The sequence below is a fragment of the Hypanus sabinus genome, chromosome 4 (assembly GCF_030144855.1).
Source record: "Hypanus sabinus isolate sHypSab1 chromosome 4, sHypSab1.hap1, whole genome shotgun sequence".
Classification (NCBI taxonomy): domain Eukaryota; kingdom Metazoa; phylum Chordata; class Chondrichthyes; order Myliobatiformes; family Dasyatidae; genus Hypanus; species Hypanus sabinus.
Window position 1 is genome coordinate 127,282,182 of NC_082709.1, and position 22,202 is coordinate 127,304,383.

At 37.3% G+C, this 22,202-nt stretch overlaps 1 protein-coding gene across 1 annotated transcript in view; it reads left to right on the top strand.

Moving 5' to 3' along the window:
* LOC132393191 (cilia- and flagella-associated protein 47-like) overlaps window positions 1-22,202 on the top strand; it is a 595,459-nt gene that overhangs the window by 194,264 nt on the left and 378,993 nt on the right. The window contains exons 28-33 of the mRNA XM_059968130.1: window positions 1,811-1,948; window positions 4,028-4,238; window positions 7,732-7,896; window positions 11,639-11,720; window positions 14,769-14,876; window positions 15,479-15,677. Of these exons, the coding sequence (XP_059824113.1) occupies window positions 1,811-1,948; window positions 4,028-4,238; window positions 7,732-7,896; window positions 11,639-11,720; window positions 14,769-14,876; window positions 15,479-15,677 (903 nt within the window). The remainder of the gene's footprint in view (window positions 1-1,810; window positions 1,949-4,027; window positions 4,239-7,731; window positions 7,897-11,638; window positions 11,721-14,768; window positions 14,877-15,478; window positions 15,678-22,202) is intronic.

Below are 22,202 nucleotides of genomic sequence, written 5' to 3' on the forward strand. Positions count from 1 at the left end.
GCAGTGTTTTCAGAAGGCTTAAATTTCCTGATCCACTGCTGGAAGATAGGACAACTCATTGTATTCCATATGTGCTTTCTGTTGTATGCTTTTCTAAATATTCACTCATTCACACCCATTTCTTTGTTGCTGATGTGCTCTAGCCACTATAAACAGCTATCTCTATGTTGTCTGCTTTTAATCCCTTCCCTTACTGTCTGCTTATCACTTAGCTAATTTTTCAACTTAATTTTCATCACTGTCCCTTCCTACTCACTCTGTATGAAATGGTAGTTGTAGTTGGAGATGAACTTCATTTCAATACCATACCTATGTTAAAATTTCTAAAAGTTTGAAAATACTCTATCAACTGGACCAAAGCAAAAAAAAAATCAAGAATACAAGTATGGGAAATATACAATATCAAGTCCGGCAACACTTGTGGATTTTATTTAGTGATACAGTGTGGAATAGGCCCTTCCGGCCTTTTGAGCCACATTGCCCCAGCAACCCCACAACCCCAATTAACCATAACCTGATCATGGAACAACTTACAATGACTAGTTAACCTACCCAGTATGTCTTCTGACTGTAGGAAGAAACTGGAGCATGAGGAAAACCCTCACATTCCACGAGGAAGATGTACAACAACTTCTTACAGAACAGCACTAGAATTGAACTCTGAACTCCAGAATGCCTTGACCTGTAATAGGGTTATCCTAACTGCTATGCTACCGTGATAGAATATAGGAGGCAAAGTTTCAGGAATGGGCACTAGTTTCAAAATGGATAAAATAAAACACAGACATCCTAAATTTAATTACTCCTTTTAATCATATTAAAGGTGTTAAAGTTTTATTGTTATTATCTGTAAATTAAACTTTAAAGGTTTCATTTGGGAAATCCTGAAAAATAAATTGTTAGTTACTAAAAATCTAGGAGTTAAGTGAAGATTGAAACTGTTTATTGTTATATTTTATTTTTAATAATTCAAACATTTTAGAACAGTGAAATTGCAACTGAAAGGCCACTAAGATATTAAAGAAATATATGTTCTTCTGATTTCACAAATAATGTTTAAATAGCTCAAAACTGGAATTTAATTATATCCTCTTTCTTCATTTTGTGAATGCAGCTTGATGGAGATATTAGTTGAAAGCAAATTATCAATGAAGCAATTAGAAGATTGAACTGCAGCGCATTGTTCTACAACCAATAGATATTTGAAACACAGCCAAGAGACCATATGTAAAGTTAATCAGGAGGTGATTAGTTTAGGAAGGAGGGCTTTGTGCAAATAGTCTGCAGAGGATGCTGTAGGTTTGATTCTTAATTTATTCTGAAACATCATCAAGGCCTAGGGCAGGGATACCGAACCTTTTGTTTTATCCCATGGACCCCAGGTGGGAACTCCTGGCCAAGGGGATAAAGTTGATAACAAACTTTGAGCTTTATTTGGTGCAGGAAATAGTTATTTTAGCCTTCCCCATGTAAGTTGCAGTTCATCAAAGGCTTCTTTTGGCTCTTTGAATTTCAATATTATTAGCTTCAAATAATTACTCAGTTTCAGTGAGATTTGTGCCACACATCCAAGCACTTTCAGCCAGATTTTTCAGAAGTGTCTGTTCTTGTTTAAAATTTTACCATATTTCACACTAATCAACATTAAAATAAGTAGTTGCTTGGAAATAAACAATTTTCCTGTCTTGTTCTATAGTATGATGAAACAATCTGATCATGCAGTTTTTCAAATAAAATGGAAGCTTTGCTATTAGCAGAATAAATATAGAATAAGTGACCACTAACCAACAATCCTTTGTGTTCTTTTTAGAAAATAATTCAAACAATCATCAAAGCACTGGAAAAGTTGTTATTCAACCGCATTATTCCCCTGGAATTTCCTTACAAAGTTCATCTACAGTCAAAGTATTCTCTGTTGCAAGTTCTTATTCTGAACAATCTTCATCAGGTGAACTAATGGTTTACATTTATGTATTGAAATAAAAAGCTAAATTTGTTCATTTGGCTTGGATTATAACTGAAGGCTATTTTAATAAATTCTAATAATTTTGATGAAAGAAGACTTCTCTAGAGCCAGGATTGAGATGCAAAATATCAACCTTGTTTCATCAATGGGGGATCATTATGGCAATTCTTATGATTGTATCAGGCATACAAGTTGTAATTAGGCTATTGCAATGCAGATTGTTTGTCACTACAGTGATTTTGTACTGTAAGTTTTAGCAGGGTTAGCATTGGAGATTACTGGCATTGAAAATATTCACAGGGATTATAACTTGTCTTTGAGCAGGTCATTAGAAGAAGTTAGAGAGATATTACTGGGATATCCAACTCCTACTAAATTTCCACCTGAGCAAAATGCATATTAGTAAGAGCTTGAGGAAAGTTGGAAAAATATGCATCTGGTATATCCTTAGATTAGTAAGAATACCTTCCTGAATATTGGGAATAATGAAATAAACTTACATTGAATGATGATGAATTTTGTCACTGCAATTTTGATAATGCAAAATGGTGCATCAAGAAAGCTGCTGATATCTATCCAATTTATTAAATATGCAATTTATACATGATATCAAAATCAGGTTTATTTTCACCGAAGTTTATTGTGGTTTATTGTTTTGCAACAGCAGTACAGTGCAAAATATAAAATATTACTATCAGTTACAAAAATAAATACACTGTCAAAAGATAAGTAATGAGGTAGTGTTCATGGGTTCATGAACTGTTCAGAAATCTGATGGCAGAGGATAAAAACGCTGTTCATAAATGTTGAATGTGCGTCTTCTGGCGTATTCTGGATGGCAAGAGTCTCTAATGGTGAATGCCAGCTTTTTGAGGCACTGTCTTTTGAAGATGTCCTCGAAAGAGGGGAGGAATGTGCCCATAATAGAACTGGCTGACTGTCTGATTCTGCAGTCCTCTGTAGCTGCTTGTGTTCCTGTTCTTTGGAGGCTCCGTACCATGCTGTGATTTTTACCAATCACATGCATTCTTAGTTAAAAGTGAAAATTTTTAAATTAAAGCCTTCGATCTATTCAACCTTCTGAATATTACCATATTCTGAAGTTTATCTAGTGATTGGTTTATGAATGGGACTTGTGGCTTAACGTTGACAGTACAGAAATGCTTTGTCAATAGTCAATATGATCAAAAGAGGCATTAAATGCTGGTGGACATGGTATTCCAGGAAACTATCTTTATGAAAGAAAAGCATTGATCAATGTCCATTTGCTATGCTATGGTTGCTATTTATGGCTTTCAAGAATTGTAATTAAGGGTCTTTATAATGATTTAAGTGCTACTATAGTTGGTGTGGTGCACAGTTACAAAGGGTACACCATGAAAATGCTAGACCTGTGTAAGTGAAAGAAGATAAGAGCTGAGAAGGGGACAAAGCTGGTTACATAAACGACAAGCACCAAGTTATCAAAGGAACCAGCCAGTTCATTGCAAAAAATTAGATATAAATCAAGGGAAGGAAGTAGGAATCTCTGAGAAAATGGCATTCATTGTAAGTTCTCCCTGTCTTTTGTAGGGTGCAGAGATGAGTGATGAAATTCATGTTTAGTGTCGAAATCACCCACAAAGTTAGTCAAGGGTCACCATAGCATTCAGGAAATTTATGTAATTTATCAGTTGGTTTAATGCTGTAGTTTTACAAATGTTTAGAAAAGCAGCACTTTGGTCTACGGTGGTTGGATTTTTGCATTAAGCTGTATATTTTCATACGTGATTGCTCATGAGCGATTTTGATAAAAATAATGTTGAGAATAGATTATTTTGTAGCATATTTTGCCCTTTATTATTTCTTTTTATTGATAGCAACTTTCTGATGCATGACGTTACTGTTTACAACTCATAGACTAATATGATAATATTTCTGCCAGGCTTGTGAAAGAATAGTACTGTGGAAATGGCATTAGATTATATATATAGTAATTTATGGTTAACATAGGTATTAAAGCAATATTTACTGTTTAAAGTAAACAGTTTCGCAAACTTGAAGTATGATCTTTTTTTGTAGATACCAGTGGAAGTGGAGATTCCAAGTTAGAAATGAAGAGTACAGAAGATGATGTTGATGGTTTAGACAGAAAGAACAATTTAAAGGAACTAATGTTTTCTAGTAACAATGTATTCTGCCAAAAGGTTCTAACTGCTGTACAGATCTGGTTCAGTTTCTTTGGGTGGTCAAATGGAATGCATCCTATTTCAGTTCCAGAGTCACTGAGAAGGCAAGTGCATAAAATCAATCTGTTATAAGCAACTATGATTACCATTTTCAATAACTTGTTCAAATTTGGAATACCTTTATCTGAACATTGGGAGAGAAAACAAATGGTTTGGCTTGAACACAAGTCACAATCTCAAGATGTTCCAAAGTGTTTTGTAATCAACAAAGATTTTGAAAGGCAGTTACATTCCACTGTAAGGAAATGAACTAGCTTATTTGCACAGAGGTTTTTAAAGCACCAATTAATTGACAACATAATCTGTCTGGTGTCTGTTGGAGGTTAAGTTTTGATCAGTCAACATTCTGTTTTTACTTGAATAGTACCAATGGAATTGTGACATCCAAGTGAGAAACAGACCAAAACTATTATTTCATCCAATTTATCCAAAAGGTTACATGTTAAATAATTCATGGAGGTATCACAAGTGTTATTAAATCATATCCATAATCATTTGACTTAGAGATGAAAGTGATATCATTCATCCAAAGTTTCCTCAAGATGTCAGACGTGAGCACATATTATATAAATGAAACATTTTTTGTTGTAAAGAATCATATAGGTGTCTGTATTTCCAGCTGGAAATGGTAACTAAAGGCTGTTGATTCAAGGCTTGTGTTAACTGAATCTAGCTCCGTGAGTTCTGCTAAAACAGTGTGTAGTGTGCATGAAGTATTGTTTTCACTATTGTGGACTTTGGAGAATGATGGATACTTGTGAGACAAGGTCAATAGTGTAGCTTTATATCTAAAGAGTTAAATAAATTTAATGATCCTGATTTATGCTTAGTACTAACCTCTGCAGAATGAGGTATGCAGGATAACTTTGACTTGTGAAATGAATATTTTCTGCTAATTGGGAATTTCAGGACATTTCCTCTATCCTAGATAAATATAAGTGCAGGAGGTTTCATTAGGTGGAGCAGCTTGAATTCTGGGTTGTGGAAATCAGGCAAATCTGACATTGGTATAGTTCAGCCATGAGACTGAGGGTTTTGTGGAGAGTCTGCTTCAGAAGATAATCACCTTGCAGTTAGAGAAATATTTAACTAAGCCAGCCAAAATAAACCTTCTCTCAACAAATATTTGCTGAGTGAGTGGCTCTGATTAATCTGTCCCTTTGAAAATGAAGGTTTATGTTGCCTCATGGAATAAACACAATATCTTACCCTGCATTGAAATGTAAGTAACAGCTTGACTTATTCCAACCTTCCTTTGTTAATCATTGTTTGGAATGTAAGAGAAGAGAGTTTATGCAACAACACTAGGTCAGATCTCATTTCAAACCAGGAAAGATGTCATTTCACTGGAGAAGATGTAGAGAGAATTTATGAATATTCTGGGATTGGAACAAAGTAGTGATAAAGAAAACTAGCATTTCTTCATGGACGCGTTGAGGCTATGAGGCAGAGGAAATAGGAAAGACTTATTTCCTTTAGCAATGGGGGTCATTAAACAAGGGCCATTGATTTAAAGTAGTTAGTAGAATAATTAAATGAGAGTTATGATAGAATGTTTTCATCAGCTATGGTAGGGATCTGGAACTATCTGCTTGAAAAATGTACAGACGAAGAAACAGATAAATTTGTTTACTATTATCACATGTACCAAGGTGCAGTGAATACATGTTTTGCGTATCATTCATACAGATCAATTTATTATAACAGCACATTGTGATAGTACTTGGTAAAACAATAACAGAGTGCAGAATAATGTGTTACAGTTGCAGAGGAAATGCATTGCAGGTAGACAATGTGCAGGTCATAACAAGGTAGATTGTGAGGTCAACAGTTAATCCTTCCTGTAGTCCAACTCATCATCATTAAAGATTCAGCCAACTATGATGATATCTATAAACTTGTAGATGGATTTAGAGCAGAATCTGGCCACACAGTAATGAATGAGCAGAGTAGGAGTCAGGACACAGTTGTGGGACACCTGTTCTGCGGATAAGAAAGGCAGAGGTGTTGCTGCTTATCCCTACTGATTGCAAGAAGTCAAGCATCCAAATACAAAGGGAGGTGTTGAATCCTAGGTCAACAAATCAATAAATTTAGAAGAGAGTTTGCTTTGAATTATAGCATTGAAGGTGGAGCTGTAGTTAATAAACAATAGTCATTACACACATTTATTTAATACATTGCTGTATCTTTGAAGAACTATGATATGCAAGGCTAAAGAGTAAGTCCAGAAAATTATGTTGTTGTTGGGGAGATCTACTGACATGAATACAATGGGATAAAGGTTTCCAATCTTAAACTTCATCCAATTTTATGAAAATTGTCCTTCATTCAGTAGAATTTAGAAAAATGTCAGAGTTAATATCATCAACACATATAGGTTTTGACAGCGTAGATGTTAAGAGGCTAGTTCTTCTAGCTTGATCTCCTTGAAGTAGGGATTGTAATCTCAGGACAAGATGTTAGCCATTTAGGACTGGATGCAGAGAAATTTATTGACTGTACTTAAGCCTAAGATTGGCAGAATTTTGATGTGAGGGGAATCAGAGTATTTATTTATTTAGCGATACAGTGTGGAACAGACTCTTTCGGCCCAACGAGCCACAACGCCCAGCAGCTCACCTATTTAACACTAGCCTAATCACAGGACAATTAATAATTACCAACCCTCTAATCGGCACATCTTTGGACTGTGGGAGGAAACCAGAGCACCCGGAGGAAACCCATGTGGCTCACAGGGAGAACATTCAAATTCCTCACAGACGGCGCCAGAATGGAGCTCTGAACTCCAGAACATGCTGAGCTGTAATAGTGTTGCACTAACTGCTATGTGACCATGGCACCAGTGAATAAATCAGGATTATGTGGGCAACTGACACAGGTTCTGTCAATATGTTATTGAATTGTGATCCAGGCTTGAGGGACCTTGTGGCCACCATTAGTTGCCTTCCGTTCCTTTGCCTTTAAGTGAATGGCAGGGCTCTTCTCTGCACCTTTAGCTGCTGACCCTCATGGAAGATTCCAACACAGCAGTGAAACAGAAAACACCTCAATTTATGTGTGCAACGCAGACTAAATATAGGTTGAAAAAAATATTGTTGAAACCGTACAAGAGAGAATGTGAAAGGGTAAAAAGGCAGCGGAAGTGAGAAAAGATTTGAAGACGTTCCCAAGGATAAACTTGAAACCACAGAAATATTTGAGGCACTGTAAATAAAACTGAAAGGAAAGAAAAATTCAAGGTGAAACTAGAGAAGACCAAATGTATAATTATCAGATAAAAACCTTTTTTCTCTAATCGTTTAATTATAATCAACAGCTAACATATCCAGTTGAGATGAAGGGTCTCACTTATCTGTTTTGCTCCGGAGATGCTGTCTGACCTGCTGCATTCCTAAAGTTCCTACTTTGTGTGTTTTGCTAGGGCAAAATTTAAATTCAGAACTAGAGAAGAACAAATAAAAGTTCTGTTAATAGTGAACTAAGTAAATTACAAAGTGACTGTATATCTAAAGATAGCATTTTTTCTGAATGCAGCCAAAGGCCATGTGGTAAAGGAAACAAAACAATTTATGATCTGTTAAACCATTTGAGTGGCCAGCAGTTGCTTGGACTGACAGCAAGCCGGTCACTGCCTAGTCACCCTGCGGAATGTACGTTGCAGCTGCATTGGCAATATTCAATACTTCTTGTTTTCCTAAGGTAAAGTGATTATTTTGTATTTTCAAATTAATATGAAGTTGCACTCATATGGTTATTGTAAGAAAACTGAATGGCTGCAACGTAATGCCATTTCTTTTTAGAAGCACTGAATTCAAGACTCTGTAATGAGGTTTTCAAAACTTAAACGTACTCAAATTTGATCATTAGCACATCATTTTCAAGTTTACTATCATTTATATATTTTTGTTTATGAAATTCAGACCACCATTGACCATTTCTATGGATTTAATATCTGCACTTTAATTTATAAGAAAATAGTCCTAATGAGGAGTCTGGGCCCGAAACGTCGACAGTTTACTCTTCTCCATAGATGCTGCCTGGCCTGCTGAGTTCCTCCAGCATGTTGTGTGTGTTGCAAGTATTTTTTTTTCCCTAGGTCCTTCTGTTAAACCAGACCCTGCAACATCTTTTCACTGAGTTTATTTGCCTTTTCACATTCAAAACATATATATATAACAGTACCAAAAATACATCCATCTTTCATTTCTGCTGATTTCCCCTAATTTACGAAATATCCACTTATTCCAACCATTTGTTTCTGTATTCCTTTACAACAGTGCCTCAAAAATATTCAGCAACTGGAATTTTGTAAGATTTCTTCTCTGTGATGTTATATTTTATCTATATTATTAGTCATCCTTATGATTCATTTTCCTTTCACTTGACCTATTCCTTGATGAAATTTCCTTTTCTGGTCTCTTTTGGTCCCCTTTGACCATCTCCATTCACTGTTTGATATATTCATCCATTGTTAAACTCCATGTTATTTTCTGCTCAACCAACTTCTCAATCAATTATTTGCTTTGAATCAACATATCCATGCTATGTTTTCTGCATTTTCATAAAAAAGGCAAAATAGTGAAATGTTTCCCAGTTCCATACCTGTTATTTTGGTACTCTAGGGCCAATATGCTTTTAAATCTTATGTATTATGCTTTTATGTACACTTATTTTCATATTCTGGCAATTGAAGAAAATACAAAGTGTGCAAATTTGTTAAATGAATATGGGGAGTAAGCAGATTATGATGACATCCAGTGTGCACCAATGATTTCATATCAACAATGTCTAATTGCATCTCATTGTTGTACCCCATACCATGTTTTATTTATAAATAGAATTTAACATTTAGCTACAGGGAGGACTTAGTACTCATGCTTTTTGAAATGGCAACACACCTACAAGTTAGCTCCTGACTGATTTGTGTATAATGTTGTTTATAGTAAGCTAGTCTTAAGTATTCCAGAGTTTTAAGGATTTCAAGGGGAAACCAGTATGTTGTCTTTCCTTCAAGCTTTTGGCAAATACTGTTGCTTCTGGGCAAAGATACTTCATTTACTATTCATCTCAGTGAGCAGCTGTTCAGGGAGAATGAAAGAACAGACAGAGAAATAAAACATGTTTGAAGAATTAGGAGAGGAATCTCAGTTTGAAATGCTATTCTCAAAAGAATGCTCAGAAGCCATATTTCCAATATATGCATCAGCAATGAATTTTTGAGACACCTTTGAATCATTCGAGGCTCTTAATGAAAATTGCAAACTCTGCTCTGGGGCCAATGTGACAAATGTGGATAGTTTCTAATGCCGAGCCATCTCTAATAGAAAGCCACATTTAGCTTTGGAGTAACTTTTCATATCTTTGATACCACAATGTAACTTCTCATAAGGAAGTGCTGAAAGCAAAGCAAGTAGCTTGAACTGAGACTTGCCACTCAGTTCACTGAATTGTTCACTGTGGTGATTCAGTGAGACAATCAGTATCCCAATTAGTGTTGGCTAGACACTGAATTCATAACAATTGAATGTGCAGACTCCAAAGGGTTGAATGCACACATATTGTTAGACATTGCCTCCTTAATATCTTTCATACTCTTTCAAGTGAGACTGTTATACACTGGTGTAGACGATTCCCCCTGATTGCAGGAAAAATGCAATAGTCAGATTTGCAGCTTTTATTCTATTTCTAAAATTATGTTTCATTGTATCATGTTTAGCCAAATAAATTTTCAGATTTCTTGCAACTTTTCTGATGCTCTCAGTTCAAAGATCTGCATCTTCTCTCAGTCTTTTTCTCTCTGAGATCCAAATTCATTGTTCATAATCCTTGACTTCGCATCAGTGATGAACATATTTCTGATAATGTCAATTCTCTGCTGATAATTTGCATGGTGTGCAGATGCAGTCATAGCTCATTTGGCAAAGTAGGGTGAGTTATAACAGGCAAAATTTACACGTTGAGTAACGGGTAAAACAAACAAGAAAGAATATAATTACCTCACCCCTCATCAATTTATTATTTGTCAAAGCAGCACCAATGCCAGTGCCCAGCTTTCATCCCTTAGAGCAGGGGTTCCCAATCTGGGGTCCACAGATCCTCTGATTAATGGTAGGGATCCATGGCATAAAAAAGGTTCGAAACTCCATGCCTCAGAGGAAATCTTTCTCCAGAAATTTAAAAATATTCATATCAATACTGTGTCTACAATGATAGGGCAATAGTTTAGTATTCTGCAAGGAATACCACAATAAACAACACTCAAGTGGTGCATGCACCTTTGGTGGAACAAATACAGTTCTCACATTTAAGAATTAGAAATGTTTGTATCTCAGAGGAAAACTTGGAAATAATAGTAGTTACTGAGTTATGCTGTCAAAGTAAATTTGTCAAATTCTTGCCTTACATCTTTTAGATAGCATATAATGCCTTGGATCACAAGATCACAAGACAAAGGAGCAGAAGTAGGCTTGGCCCATTGAGTCTGTTCTGCCACTCCACCCTGAGCTAAACTATTCTCCCATCTAGTTCCAAACAATGAGGATGGGGATGCTAAATTTATTGCAAGAAGTACAAACTTTTTAGCTAAACATAGTCCTTTTAAAAACATGTCTTCTGAGTTTTCTCTCTGAATCACAAACATTTCTGACATTAATCTGTTCTCGTTTCCCTTCATAGTTGTTGAGTCAAATCAATCATTTCCCTATCTTGATGCCATTATAAGAACGGAAGAGATATCTGTCACTACAAAATGCAACCCATCAACACCTCCTCAGGCCAAGTAGAAGTAGTATATCATGTAATGCTTCCCAGATATTGACCAGATCTCAAGAACAAATTAAAAACAAATCCTATGGGTGCAGTAGTTTAAAATTGACTTCATATGATTAGCTCTGCAGTTTTGATTGATGTTAGTTGCAATAGGTATATTTATTTGATCTGTGAACCCAAGAAAGCTGATAATTTTCTGTTACACATACAAATGCTGGATGAACTCAGCAAACCAGGCAGCATCTATGGAAAAGAGTAAGTAGTCAATGTTTCGGGCCGAGACCATCGGTTCTTCCAGTATTTGTGTGTTGCTTTGGATTTCCAGCATTTGTAGATTTTCTCGTGTTTGTGATAATTTAATGTATTGGAGATTTTCCCTTTGCAACTTTTAGTCTTTTATCTATAATGCATTCATGTATAGCCTATTTGATTGGTTCTGAATTCAAGTTAAAGAATCCTTTTGGTTATTCAACTTTAAATCTTGAATATAGCTACATTTTCTAACTGTTGAATATGAAAATCAATTATGATGCCACATTCCAGTTTCATGTTATAATAAAGTTGTCCAAAATATTATATTGTTTGTCCAGAAAACTGTGAAACATAATTTATGAATTCAGTCCCTGGGTATAATTAATATGTTCCTTCCTGTTTTAATTATGTCTTATTTCAGAGCTCAAGGAGCTTGCCTTGCTCACGTGAAACCAGAGTTCTTATTGGAGCCGGAACAGTTTAAACAATGGTATCAATTACAGGTATGAATCTTATTACTCAAACATATGTTAAATTTCTGAGGAACATTTTCTTCCACCTCAGAGAATTTTTATTCATGCTGTAAAACAAGCAGTTGGACAACTCTTCATCCAAAGAGAATATTTGACTTCCTGACTCTTGGTAGTGTGGTATTATGAAAGGTTAATATTTCCCCTTAATTATATAGCTTCCTTGAATATTGAGCACTGATGCACAATTGGCACACTAAATATCACATATTTTAATGGCATGTATCAGTTATACAAATACTCTCACCTATTATTAATTGTTATCAGTCAATTTATATACCTTTAGTGGTACATTGCATTTAGCACTCTTATTTCTTAAAAGATGTAATAATCACAAATTTTAGACTAACACAAAGACATAACACAATCTTAAACATTGATGAATTTTACTACACATTTAACTTGATTCTACACATTCACCTACCTAACATTTTGAGCACCCACTCTAAATCTGAATTCAGATATCACATTTATTTGTTCTCTGTAAAGAGAGTTAAATCATGTGGTGCTGAAAAACAAGTGCCGTGTTAGTGATAAACCCATAGCCACCCAAGCTGGTGCAGGCAGTATGCAATTCAAGTTCTGCTCCACAGTAAAATGATCATGGGATGACCAAACCCTTAATTATTCTGTGCAGAGTACTATGGGCAGTTATGAAGTTTAGTGATTTGGTCGATTTGGTGTGTTGCACCGTGGCTTTCAGTGCAAGCATTGTGTCATTGTGTGTGCGAGTTGTAGAGTGAAATCAGAAATTCGGTGAAAAGTGATAGACATGGATGCTTGGAATCTTCAGGCTGCATAGATGTTGCGTATTGTTAAATGTTGCATATTATTCAGAATTATGCTTGGTATATATGAAGACACCAACTTGGCATTCTGGAATGCATGTCTTCCAGTGCTGGCACATGAGTTGATACCAAACGCTATTAAAGTAATACACTTGCAAGCTAAAGTATTGTGTACCAATGGGATGCTTCCAATCCTGTCAAACCTATATGTTTGTTCTGCCAGCTTATTTCTTGCCAAGGAGAAAGTGATATATTCAGCTCTCTTGGAATAGGGAGCACAACACACTGTTCCTAATTAATGTAGCAGTGCTCAGCAAGCTGGGTTAGGTACAGATCTATCCAGGAGGAAGCCTGAGATGCAGAAGATCAAGTGTTGGTTGAATAGTGACCATATTTCATATTTCAGTAATGATCTCTATAATATTATCTACTGAGGTAGTCGTAAAAGATTTCTGCTGGAAGATCCCAGATGGATTAGTTTTTCTGCTGAGAAGCCATTTACCCTTCTGCTCCTCCCTCTTCTTGAAAACAGTGTTATTTAGTACAGTATAGTTTCTACTTGTCATCATACTTGATAAAGAGGAATGATCGTTGAGGCATCTAACTTTAACTAATGAATTTTGTGAAACCTTGAACTCAACATAAGTCCTTCATCTTCTGGGCTAACACTCCATATAAATATTATTATTCTCTAGAAATCAGCAGCATTCTTAATTTCCAGGCAATGATGAATCTTTCCAAATATTTAGGTGGGTGGTCCTTCCTTGTCCTGTTTGTTTGGTTTTCCATGTTTGTCAAACACGTTAACTGCATTAGGAGATCAATGTGATAAGACTGATATTAAAACAGCAAATTTTGTAATTGATGTCATCATCTACCTGCACTGCAGTGTTCTGTGAAGCAGCAACTCATGATGTTTCAGTTTGATTTCCAATATAGTAATTTGTGCAACTCACACCTTCAATGTGCAGATAGATACTTTACTTGTCAAATTGGGACACAACTGGGCATCTGTAACACGTAATCAATAGACACCGAACAGCCATACATTACAAATTATTCAGTTAAGTTTATCAGTTCTGATTTATTTACATTTAAAGGACTCTTAGAATTAACTGTTAAATGAAGGCACTTGGTATGGAAAACTTGAAGAGGAGTTGATAAAACTGTAATTCTAGATGATCAAGTTCTTTAAAATTCAGCTGTGATACACAACTGATCTATGGGCATACAGGAGAAGTGTAGGTCTGTGATGTAGTTTTTGATTGCCATTTAGTTGTACATATAATTGAAACAAATTTGTCTGATTATTTTTAACAACTTTCATGGAACACTTTATTTATCCTAAAGTACAGTTAGAGGAGGAAAGATAAATCACTCTATTTGTTATATATTTGGAGTAATAATGCTATTTGGACGTTGAGGCATTTGTCAAATGTTGCATTAAATGTAGCAAAAGTTTTGGAAAAATGAAGCACTGACACAGTTTTGAATATCAATAACAATGTCATTCGTTTCTGTTGCAAAAGAGACTAGTATCAATAAAGGAGAAAACTCTAGAGAAGGTTATTTTGATCAGATTGGAGCGATGTGCTACACGCAGCGTTGAAATAATGACATGGAGTTGGTGAGCTGCAGTTGTGAAAGAGGTTTATTCAAACTTTGCGGCCTCTGTTTAAAGCCTTCCTGATCCCGCCCTCCCCGGGCGGGAATATTGTAGTCAATATTGAATATTGAATATTGGGAATATTGCAAATTCACAGTCCCGTCCTGCGCGCGGGCTTTTCCCCTTGCTGGTGAAGCAGGCTTGGCGCCCTCTTTGGGACCGGCCTCAATGCCAGTGCGCGCCACTTTGTGAGCTGGTTTGAGTGCGCTGGGAAGTGGGTCACCACAAGATTGTCTTTTTAAAAAAATCCTATTGTAGAGATATTACTACGATTGGAACTGCAGATCATAGCCTTTGGTTGATTTCAGGTTTTTGGTTTATTCCTGAAAATGCTTCTTGTTATGAATGGGAGAAAATACATTTGTAATGCTACTTTAAATTAGTTTTAGAATAAATAATACATAATAGTATAATAGTGGTTGTATATGATTACCTGTTTTTGTCCATATTTCTTAAAACACTGATAGCTAGATTAAATCCATCATTCAACATTGCAGTAATGTATGGATTTGTACTTTAAAAGTACCTCTAAAATAACATGGCATCAAAATTATGTCACCTTCTCAGCATTGTTTTCAGAACCCTGAAAGTGCTGACATTTTTGAACTGGATGATAGCGTCTTTGAATCAATAAGCAAACGTTCATGGTGTGATGTGTTGCTTCAAATTTACAAGGTAAAATGATTCAAATACATCATAGTTGTTTATACATGCCAAATGTAACGTATTGAATTTTCTAATGTTATAATAAAGCAGATCAGCACATTAGCATCTTTTAATTGTTCAATTGAATGAATGACCTTTTATATGTTTAGAACAGGCATTATGGCTTTATTTAAAGGTAATAGCCTTTCTACAAATTCTAGACAATATTATTTGCATATGATATTATTGAATAAGGTTAAAGGTAATTAATTTAATTCAGTTGATAGACTAAGTGTCTACATTAGTTTCTCTGGAAACACCTATATGCTTCATTATTTGAAATGTTGGAGCATTTTCTTTAGATGTTTTGCTGAAGTTTGTGAAAAATAGGTTAAAGTGGTTAGCAGCAGAAGAGACATTATTACATGAGGTTAATTGATACACATCAAGCTATGGGTGGAGAGAAGAGTAGGTGTTTCAAACTGGTATTTTGGGACTATTACACTCATCAGATGTAAAAGGAGTCAATTGTAAATTAACTGCTAGACGTTTATGCTTTATTTTCTTTGATGCACACATTTGCTGTAAAATGAATGATATAGTTTTAATGAAGACAATTTGTTGTTTCTTAGGTTTTTGTTCTTTCTCGGCTGACACTGAAGGATGTCAACAATATACTGGGCAGTCAAAGCTGCATGGAAAACTTACCAAGAATAAATGCTGATCCCCTTTCCAGCAATATATATTCCACTGGTGAGCGTGCCCTGTTGATATGGCTCAACTTTCACTATGAATCCATGAGAAGTACTGTGTGGAAATGCTGCAAGAAAGGTAACTGTTAAATGATTCTTTTGCCGTTGGAATATAAAAAATAATTGGAGGTAAAACTGGTTCATTACTGAAAATAAGCATTGTGAAATTAATGTATGCCATTGTTTCTGAAGCAAGCAGCACATCACCTTCAGGTAAATTTGAGGATAAGTTGATGAAGTCGATGAGCTCTGCACAGGTGCAGAAACAACGAGTGCCCATGGCTCCACCTTTTGTTTGAAGGAAGTGGGAGGAGCTAAAGGAGAAATTATTGAGAGTAAGGACAAGTTCCACCAGACGGAGGAGAGCGGTAGTGGAGGGGAACTAGTTGGGTCTGCTGTCCAGAAATAAATGGAGAGCTTTGAGGCCTTCCTGATGTTGTATTGGGACTGGACATCCATAGGAAAATAAGATGATTGGGGCTGGGGATTGAAATCATTGAAAAGGTCAAGAGCGTGCAAAGTGCCACTGATGTAGGTAGGAAGTTTATTGGCATATTTCATCCTTAATCCATGATATTCATGGAGGAAGGGGAAGGGCAAAGAGATGTGCTCAATCCACTCAAGTTAAGTGGATTAATATACACTGACCTTTTAGATGGCAGTTGATAATCATGGTGGGAAATGCAGGTTCAAGCTCCAAAGATCCAAAAGCTCTACCTTGAGAAGTTCAGTCATCTCATACTTCTGTTCATAGTTAGTGAATATATCTGCATATGTCATAGTCTACTAAATGGACCATTAGCCTTCACACTTTCTCAGTTCACCACACACTCATCAAACAATTAGGACTGATATTGTACATTCATAGACTCACCTTTCTTTATTCATTCAATCCTATAGCTTATGCCTACTTTACACATCGAAACACACAGTATGACTCATGTTGCTCTCAACTCTCTTAAGCAGCAGCGAATAGCACACAATTAGAACTGAAAACGTTGAACCAATAGACAAAATTTTCTAACCCCTACAGAGGAAAATATGCTGGCCATCATGGGACGTTCATTGCTGGGACTCAGAAGCAGATTGATTTGATAGAAGATGGCATTACCTTATAGCTAATCCTCTTTCTCACATTGCATTTCACTGTAATCAACAATTTCTTGTAGTTTTGAAGATGCTGACTATGAAAGTATACCCGTATGGGTCCCAGCTATGCCTACCTTTTAGTTGGCTTTGTGGAATAGTTTATGTTCCATGTCTATACGGGTATCCATCCTCCACTTTTCCTTTGCTACATCAACGACTGCATTGGCGCTGCCTCCTGCATGCATGCTGAGCTTGTTGACTTCATTAACTTTGCCTCCAACTTTCACCCTGCCCTCAAGTGTACCTGGTCCATTTTCAACACCTCCCTCCCTTTTCTCGATTGCTCTGTCTCTACCTCTGGAGATAGCTTATCTACTGATGTCTATTATAAACCTATTTTTTGATCTTTCTGTGTCCATCTTGGGAGATGGCTTATCTACTGATATCTACTATAGGTCTATGGACTCTCACAGCTACCTGAACTATTCCTCTTCCCACCCTATCTCTTGCAGAAATGCCATCCCCTTCTCGCAATTCCTCTGTCTCCGCTGCATCTGCTCTTAGGATGAGGCTTTTCATTCCAGGACAAAGGAGATGTCTTCCTTTCTTAAAGGGGCTTCCCTTCCTCCACCATCAACTGTGCCCTCAAACGCATCTCTCCCATTTCACGTACAACTGCTCTCACCCCATCCTCCGCCACCCCACTCGGGATAGGGTTCCCCTCATCTTCACCTACCACCCAACCAGCCTCCAGGTCCAACATATAATTCCCCATATCTTCCGCCACCTCCAACAGGATCCCACCACCACACATCTTTCCCTCCCCCGCTTTCTGCTTTCCACAAGGATTGCTCCCTACACGACTCCCTTCTCCATTCGTACCCCCATCCCTTCCCATAGGTCTCTCTCCCGGCACTTATCCTTGTAAGCGGAACAAGTGCTACACCTGCCCTTATACTTCCTCCCTCACCACCGTTCAGGGCCCAGACAGTCCTTCCAGGTGAGACGACACTTCACCTGTGAGTTGGCTGGTATGATGTACTGTGTCCGGTGCTCCCGGTGCGGCCCTCTATAGATTGGTGAGACCCGATGCAGACTGGGAGACCATTTCGCTGAACACCTACGCTCTGCCTGCCAGAGAAAGCAGGATCTCCCAGGGGCCACACATTTTAATTCCACGTCCCATTCCCATTCTGATATGTCAATCCATGGCCTCCTCTACTGTCAAGATGAAGCCACACTTAGGTTGAAAGAACAACACCTTATATTCTGTCTGGGTAGCCTCCAACCTGATGGCATGACTATTGATTTCTCTAACTTCTGTTCATACCCCTCCTCCCTTTCTTAGCCCATTCCTTATCTATTGATTGATGATTGATTGATTGATTTATTATTCCTCCCCACCTTTTTTTTCTTCTCTGCTCCTCTCACAATCACTCCTTGCCTTCTCTCCATCTCCTTCTGGTGCTCCCCTTCTCCTTTCTTTCTCCCTAGGCCTCCCGTCCCATGATCCTTTCCCTTCTTCAGCTGTGTATTCCTTTTGCCAATCACCTTTTGAGCTCTTGGCTTCATCCCTCCCCCTCCTGTCTTCTCTTATCATTTCAGATCTCCCCCTCCCCCCCCCCCCGCTTTCAAATCTCTTACTATCTTTTCTTTCAGTTCGTCCTGACAAAGGGTCTGGGCCTGAAATGTCGACTGTGCTTCTTCCTACAGATGCTGCCTTATCTGCTGCATTCACAAGATCACAAGACAAAGGAGCAGAAGCAGGCCATTTGGCCCATTGAGTCCGCTCCACCACTCCACCATGAGCTAAACTATTCTCCCATCTAGTTCCAATTTCTGGCTTTTTCTCCCATATCCCTTGATACCCTAACTAATTAGATACTTGTCAATCTCCTCCTTAAAATCCCTCATTGATTGGGCCTCCATAGCTGTATGTGGCAATGAATTCCATAAATCCGCAACCTTCTGGCTAAAAAAATTTCTCCTCATCTCTGTTTTAAATGGGCACCCTCTAATTTTTAGACTGTGACCTCTTGTCCTGGACTCACCCACCAAGGGAAACAGCCTTTCCACATCTACTCTGTCCAGCCCTTTCAACATTCGAAATGTTTCTGAGATCCCCTCTCATTCTTCTATATTCTAATGAATACAATCCAACAAACGCTCCTCATATGTTAGTCCCTGCATTCCAAAAATCATCCTCGTGAATCTTCTCTGAACTCTCTCTAACATCAGCACATCCTTTCTAAGATAGGAGGCCCAAAACTGCACACAGTATTCCAAATGGGGTCTCACCAGTGCCCCACAGAGCTTCATCAACACCTCCTTACTCTTATACACTATTCTACTTGAAATGAATGCCAACATAGCGTTCGCTTTCCTTACTGCCGATCTAACCTGGTGGTTAACCTTTAGGGTATCCTGCACTAGGACCCCCAAGTCCCTTTGCACTTCCGATTTTTCAATTTTCTCCCCATCTAAATAATAATCTCATACACAAATGCTGGTGGAACACAGAAGGCTAGGCAGCATCTATAGGGAGAAGCGCTGTCGACGTTTCAGGCCGAGACCCTTTGTCAGGACTAACCGAAAGGAAGGATAGTAAGAGATTTCAAAATGTCAACAGCGCTTCTCCCTATAGATGCTGCCTAGCCTGCTGTGTTCCACCAGCATTTTGTGTGTGTTGTTGTTTGAATTTCCAGCATCTGCAGATTTCCTCGTGTTTGCTCGCTAAATAATAATCTGCCCGATTGTTTCTTCTTCCAAAATGTACAACCGTACATTTCTCAACATTGTATCTCATCTGCCATTTCTCTGCCCACTCTCCTAAATTGACCAAATCTCTCTGCAACCTTTCCGTTTCTTCAACACTTCCTGCTCTTCCACCTATCTTGGTGTCATCCGCAAACTTAGCCACAAAACCATTTAATCCATAATCTAAGTCATCAATATACAATGTAAAAAGAAGAGGCCCCAACACCAACCCCTGCGGAAAACCACCAGTAACCAGCAACCAACCAGAATAGGATCCCTGTATTCCCACTCTTTGCTTTCTGCCTATCAGCCAATCTCCACCCATTCCAATATCCTTCCTGTAATTCCATGGGCCCTCATCTTATTAAGCAGCCTCTTATGCGGCACCTTATCAAAGACCTTTTGAAAATCCAAATACACAACATCCACAGCCTCTCCCTTGTCAATCTTATTCGAGATTACCTCAAAAAATTCCGATAGGTTCCACCAGCCTTTTGTGTGTCTTCTTTGATTTATATTTGTTTTGTATTTTTATTCATCTGTACTGTGAGTTTATTGGTGAATTGCTTCTTGAACACTAAATGGATCTGATGGACTTGATGAGAATCTTCCTCCCACTTCCTTTTTCTCTTATGACTCTTTGTCTTCTGAAGTATGACCTCTAGTTATTCTCCCAGTCATGTCAGGCATTCTAAGAGGAATGTCTGCTCTAGTAACTGAGAACAGCTGGTTTGTGCATAAGCCTTGAAGACAGGAGAAAGTATATGATCACTACTCTGAAGTTTCCTGTAGTGTTCAGTGACTTTAAAGAAATCAAGAAAACAAAGCTTTATAGTGTTGTTATAATTAATAGAAGCCTATCAGCAAGCAATATGATAGTTACTTAAAAAAGATACTGGCAGAAGTTTCCTCTGAAAACATATGATATCTGGAGGTATTTACTTCCAAAAATATCTGGACTGTGTTAACCAAGAACCTATGTTAATTCATTTTGCAATCTGCCTTGACAATAAATTTTAAGCATAATAATGGCTGGATATGCAATATTGTTCATTAACATTGCAAGTAATGCCATACGTGTGCATGTACAAATTGAGGCTACTCTGCATTATGGCTGTTGAGAAATTTGTTGCAACAGAATTGATAAGTTACTACTTAAAGTATGAGATACAGAACCAAATTTGCTCTTTTGGAATATATGTGGAAAAGAAGTAAATAAATCATCACAGCATGTATTTTATTGAAATTCTTGTTTCTTGATGTGCAGACAGAACATTGCATTATAGAAAATCATGATGCATACCATTTTCTAGGAATGTAATCCACACTCCCCCCCCCCCCCCATAACAATGTAATTCTATTAATGGTGCATTAATATGCAGTACAAAACTGAACTTTGTTTCTTTTATCTACACATATAAATTAAACTTACTCAGTGAGAATTCTGTGTTTTGAAGTAGACAGTACTTTTAAGATCAGGACTGAGGGGCCTTTGGTTTGATGATAGTGATGATTTTCCCTAATCATGCAAATGACATTCTTTGATTAAAAATTTGTTTTTGTTCACGTTTATGTTGTGCTGTTGTTGTTTTTTATTTTTCCACTGTTAAATTGTTGACAAATAATCAAATGACTTGTCAATTAAAGTTTTAACTCTGAAAGAACCAGCTGTGTTTAGACTATGTTTTAACAGAAGCTATCCATAAACAACCATAAGATGGATATCATAAAGAAAAGGTTACACAATTGACTGCTGAATCTTGACAGTATTTACGAGGGGTGATTGATAAATTCGTGACCTAAGGTAGGAGTCAGTTTAACAAAACCTAGCACATTTATTTTATAGAAAGTTTGAAGTTAATAACTCATCTCCTTCTACCTTAGGCCACAAACTTACCAATCACCCTGATGTGTTATTAACTGATGAGTTATTAATGTCAAACTTTCTGCATAATCACTCAAAGAGTTGAACTACATGTGCATGTAATGAGAGTTGTATACCTTAGGCCATGAACTTATCAATCACCCCTGCTGTGGACACTTTCTGGAGGTCCAAGATTCATATGCTCCATGATCACTGGACTAAGTGTGTAAATGTAGGAGGGGACTATGTTGAAAAATAAATGTGCTAGGTTTTCTAAAATTGACTCCTTCTACCTTAGGCCACGAACTTATCAATCACACCTTGTATTTCCTGAGTTAAAATCACTCTTTACCATTTAGCAAAACTTATTTCCTGGGAATAAAACAAGATATGTCTGAAATAGTCAACAATGCATTAGCTTGAAATATTCACTCTATTTTTTCCTACACCAGTGTTTGTAGACATGCCGCGTCTTTCCAACACTTTTTGTTTTAATCAGATAGGTAACATTTGTTATTATGAATCCTAATGATTTCCAAGATTTGGTCTTGTGCATAGAGGAGAGCTAAATGAATGCCCCCTTACTTAGCACTAGGGCTGCACAAAGTATTTTCACTGAGTTAATGTGTAAAAGTGATTTCTTAATGGGGAAGAATTCTTGTGGTTCCACTTGTTAACTCCCTTATTTATCAGACTCCAATATCTGTTGTGCTGTCTCCACATCACCAACAAGCATTAATTTCTTACCCCACCCTTCCTTTGTCCTTTCTTCCCCCTTTATCTGCCCATCATCCCCTTCCTGACTTGGGTCCAACTATCACCTGCTAACTATTGCCTTATCCCTCCCCCATCACCTCTTTACACTAGCAATCTTCCCTCTATGTGCAAGCCTGA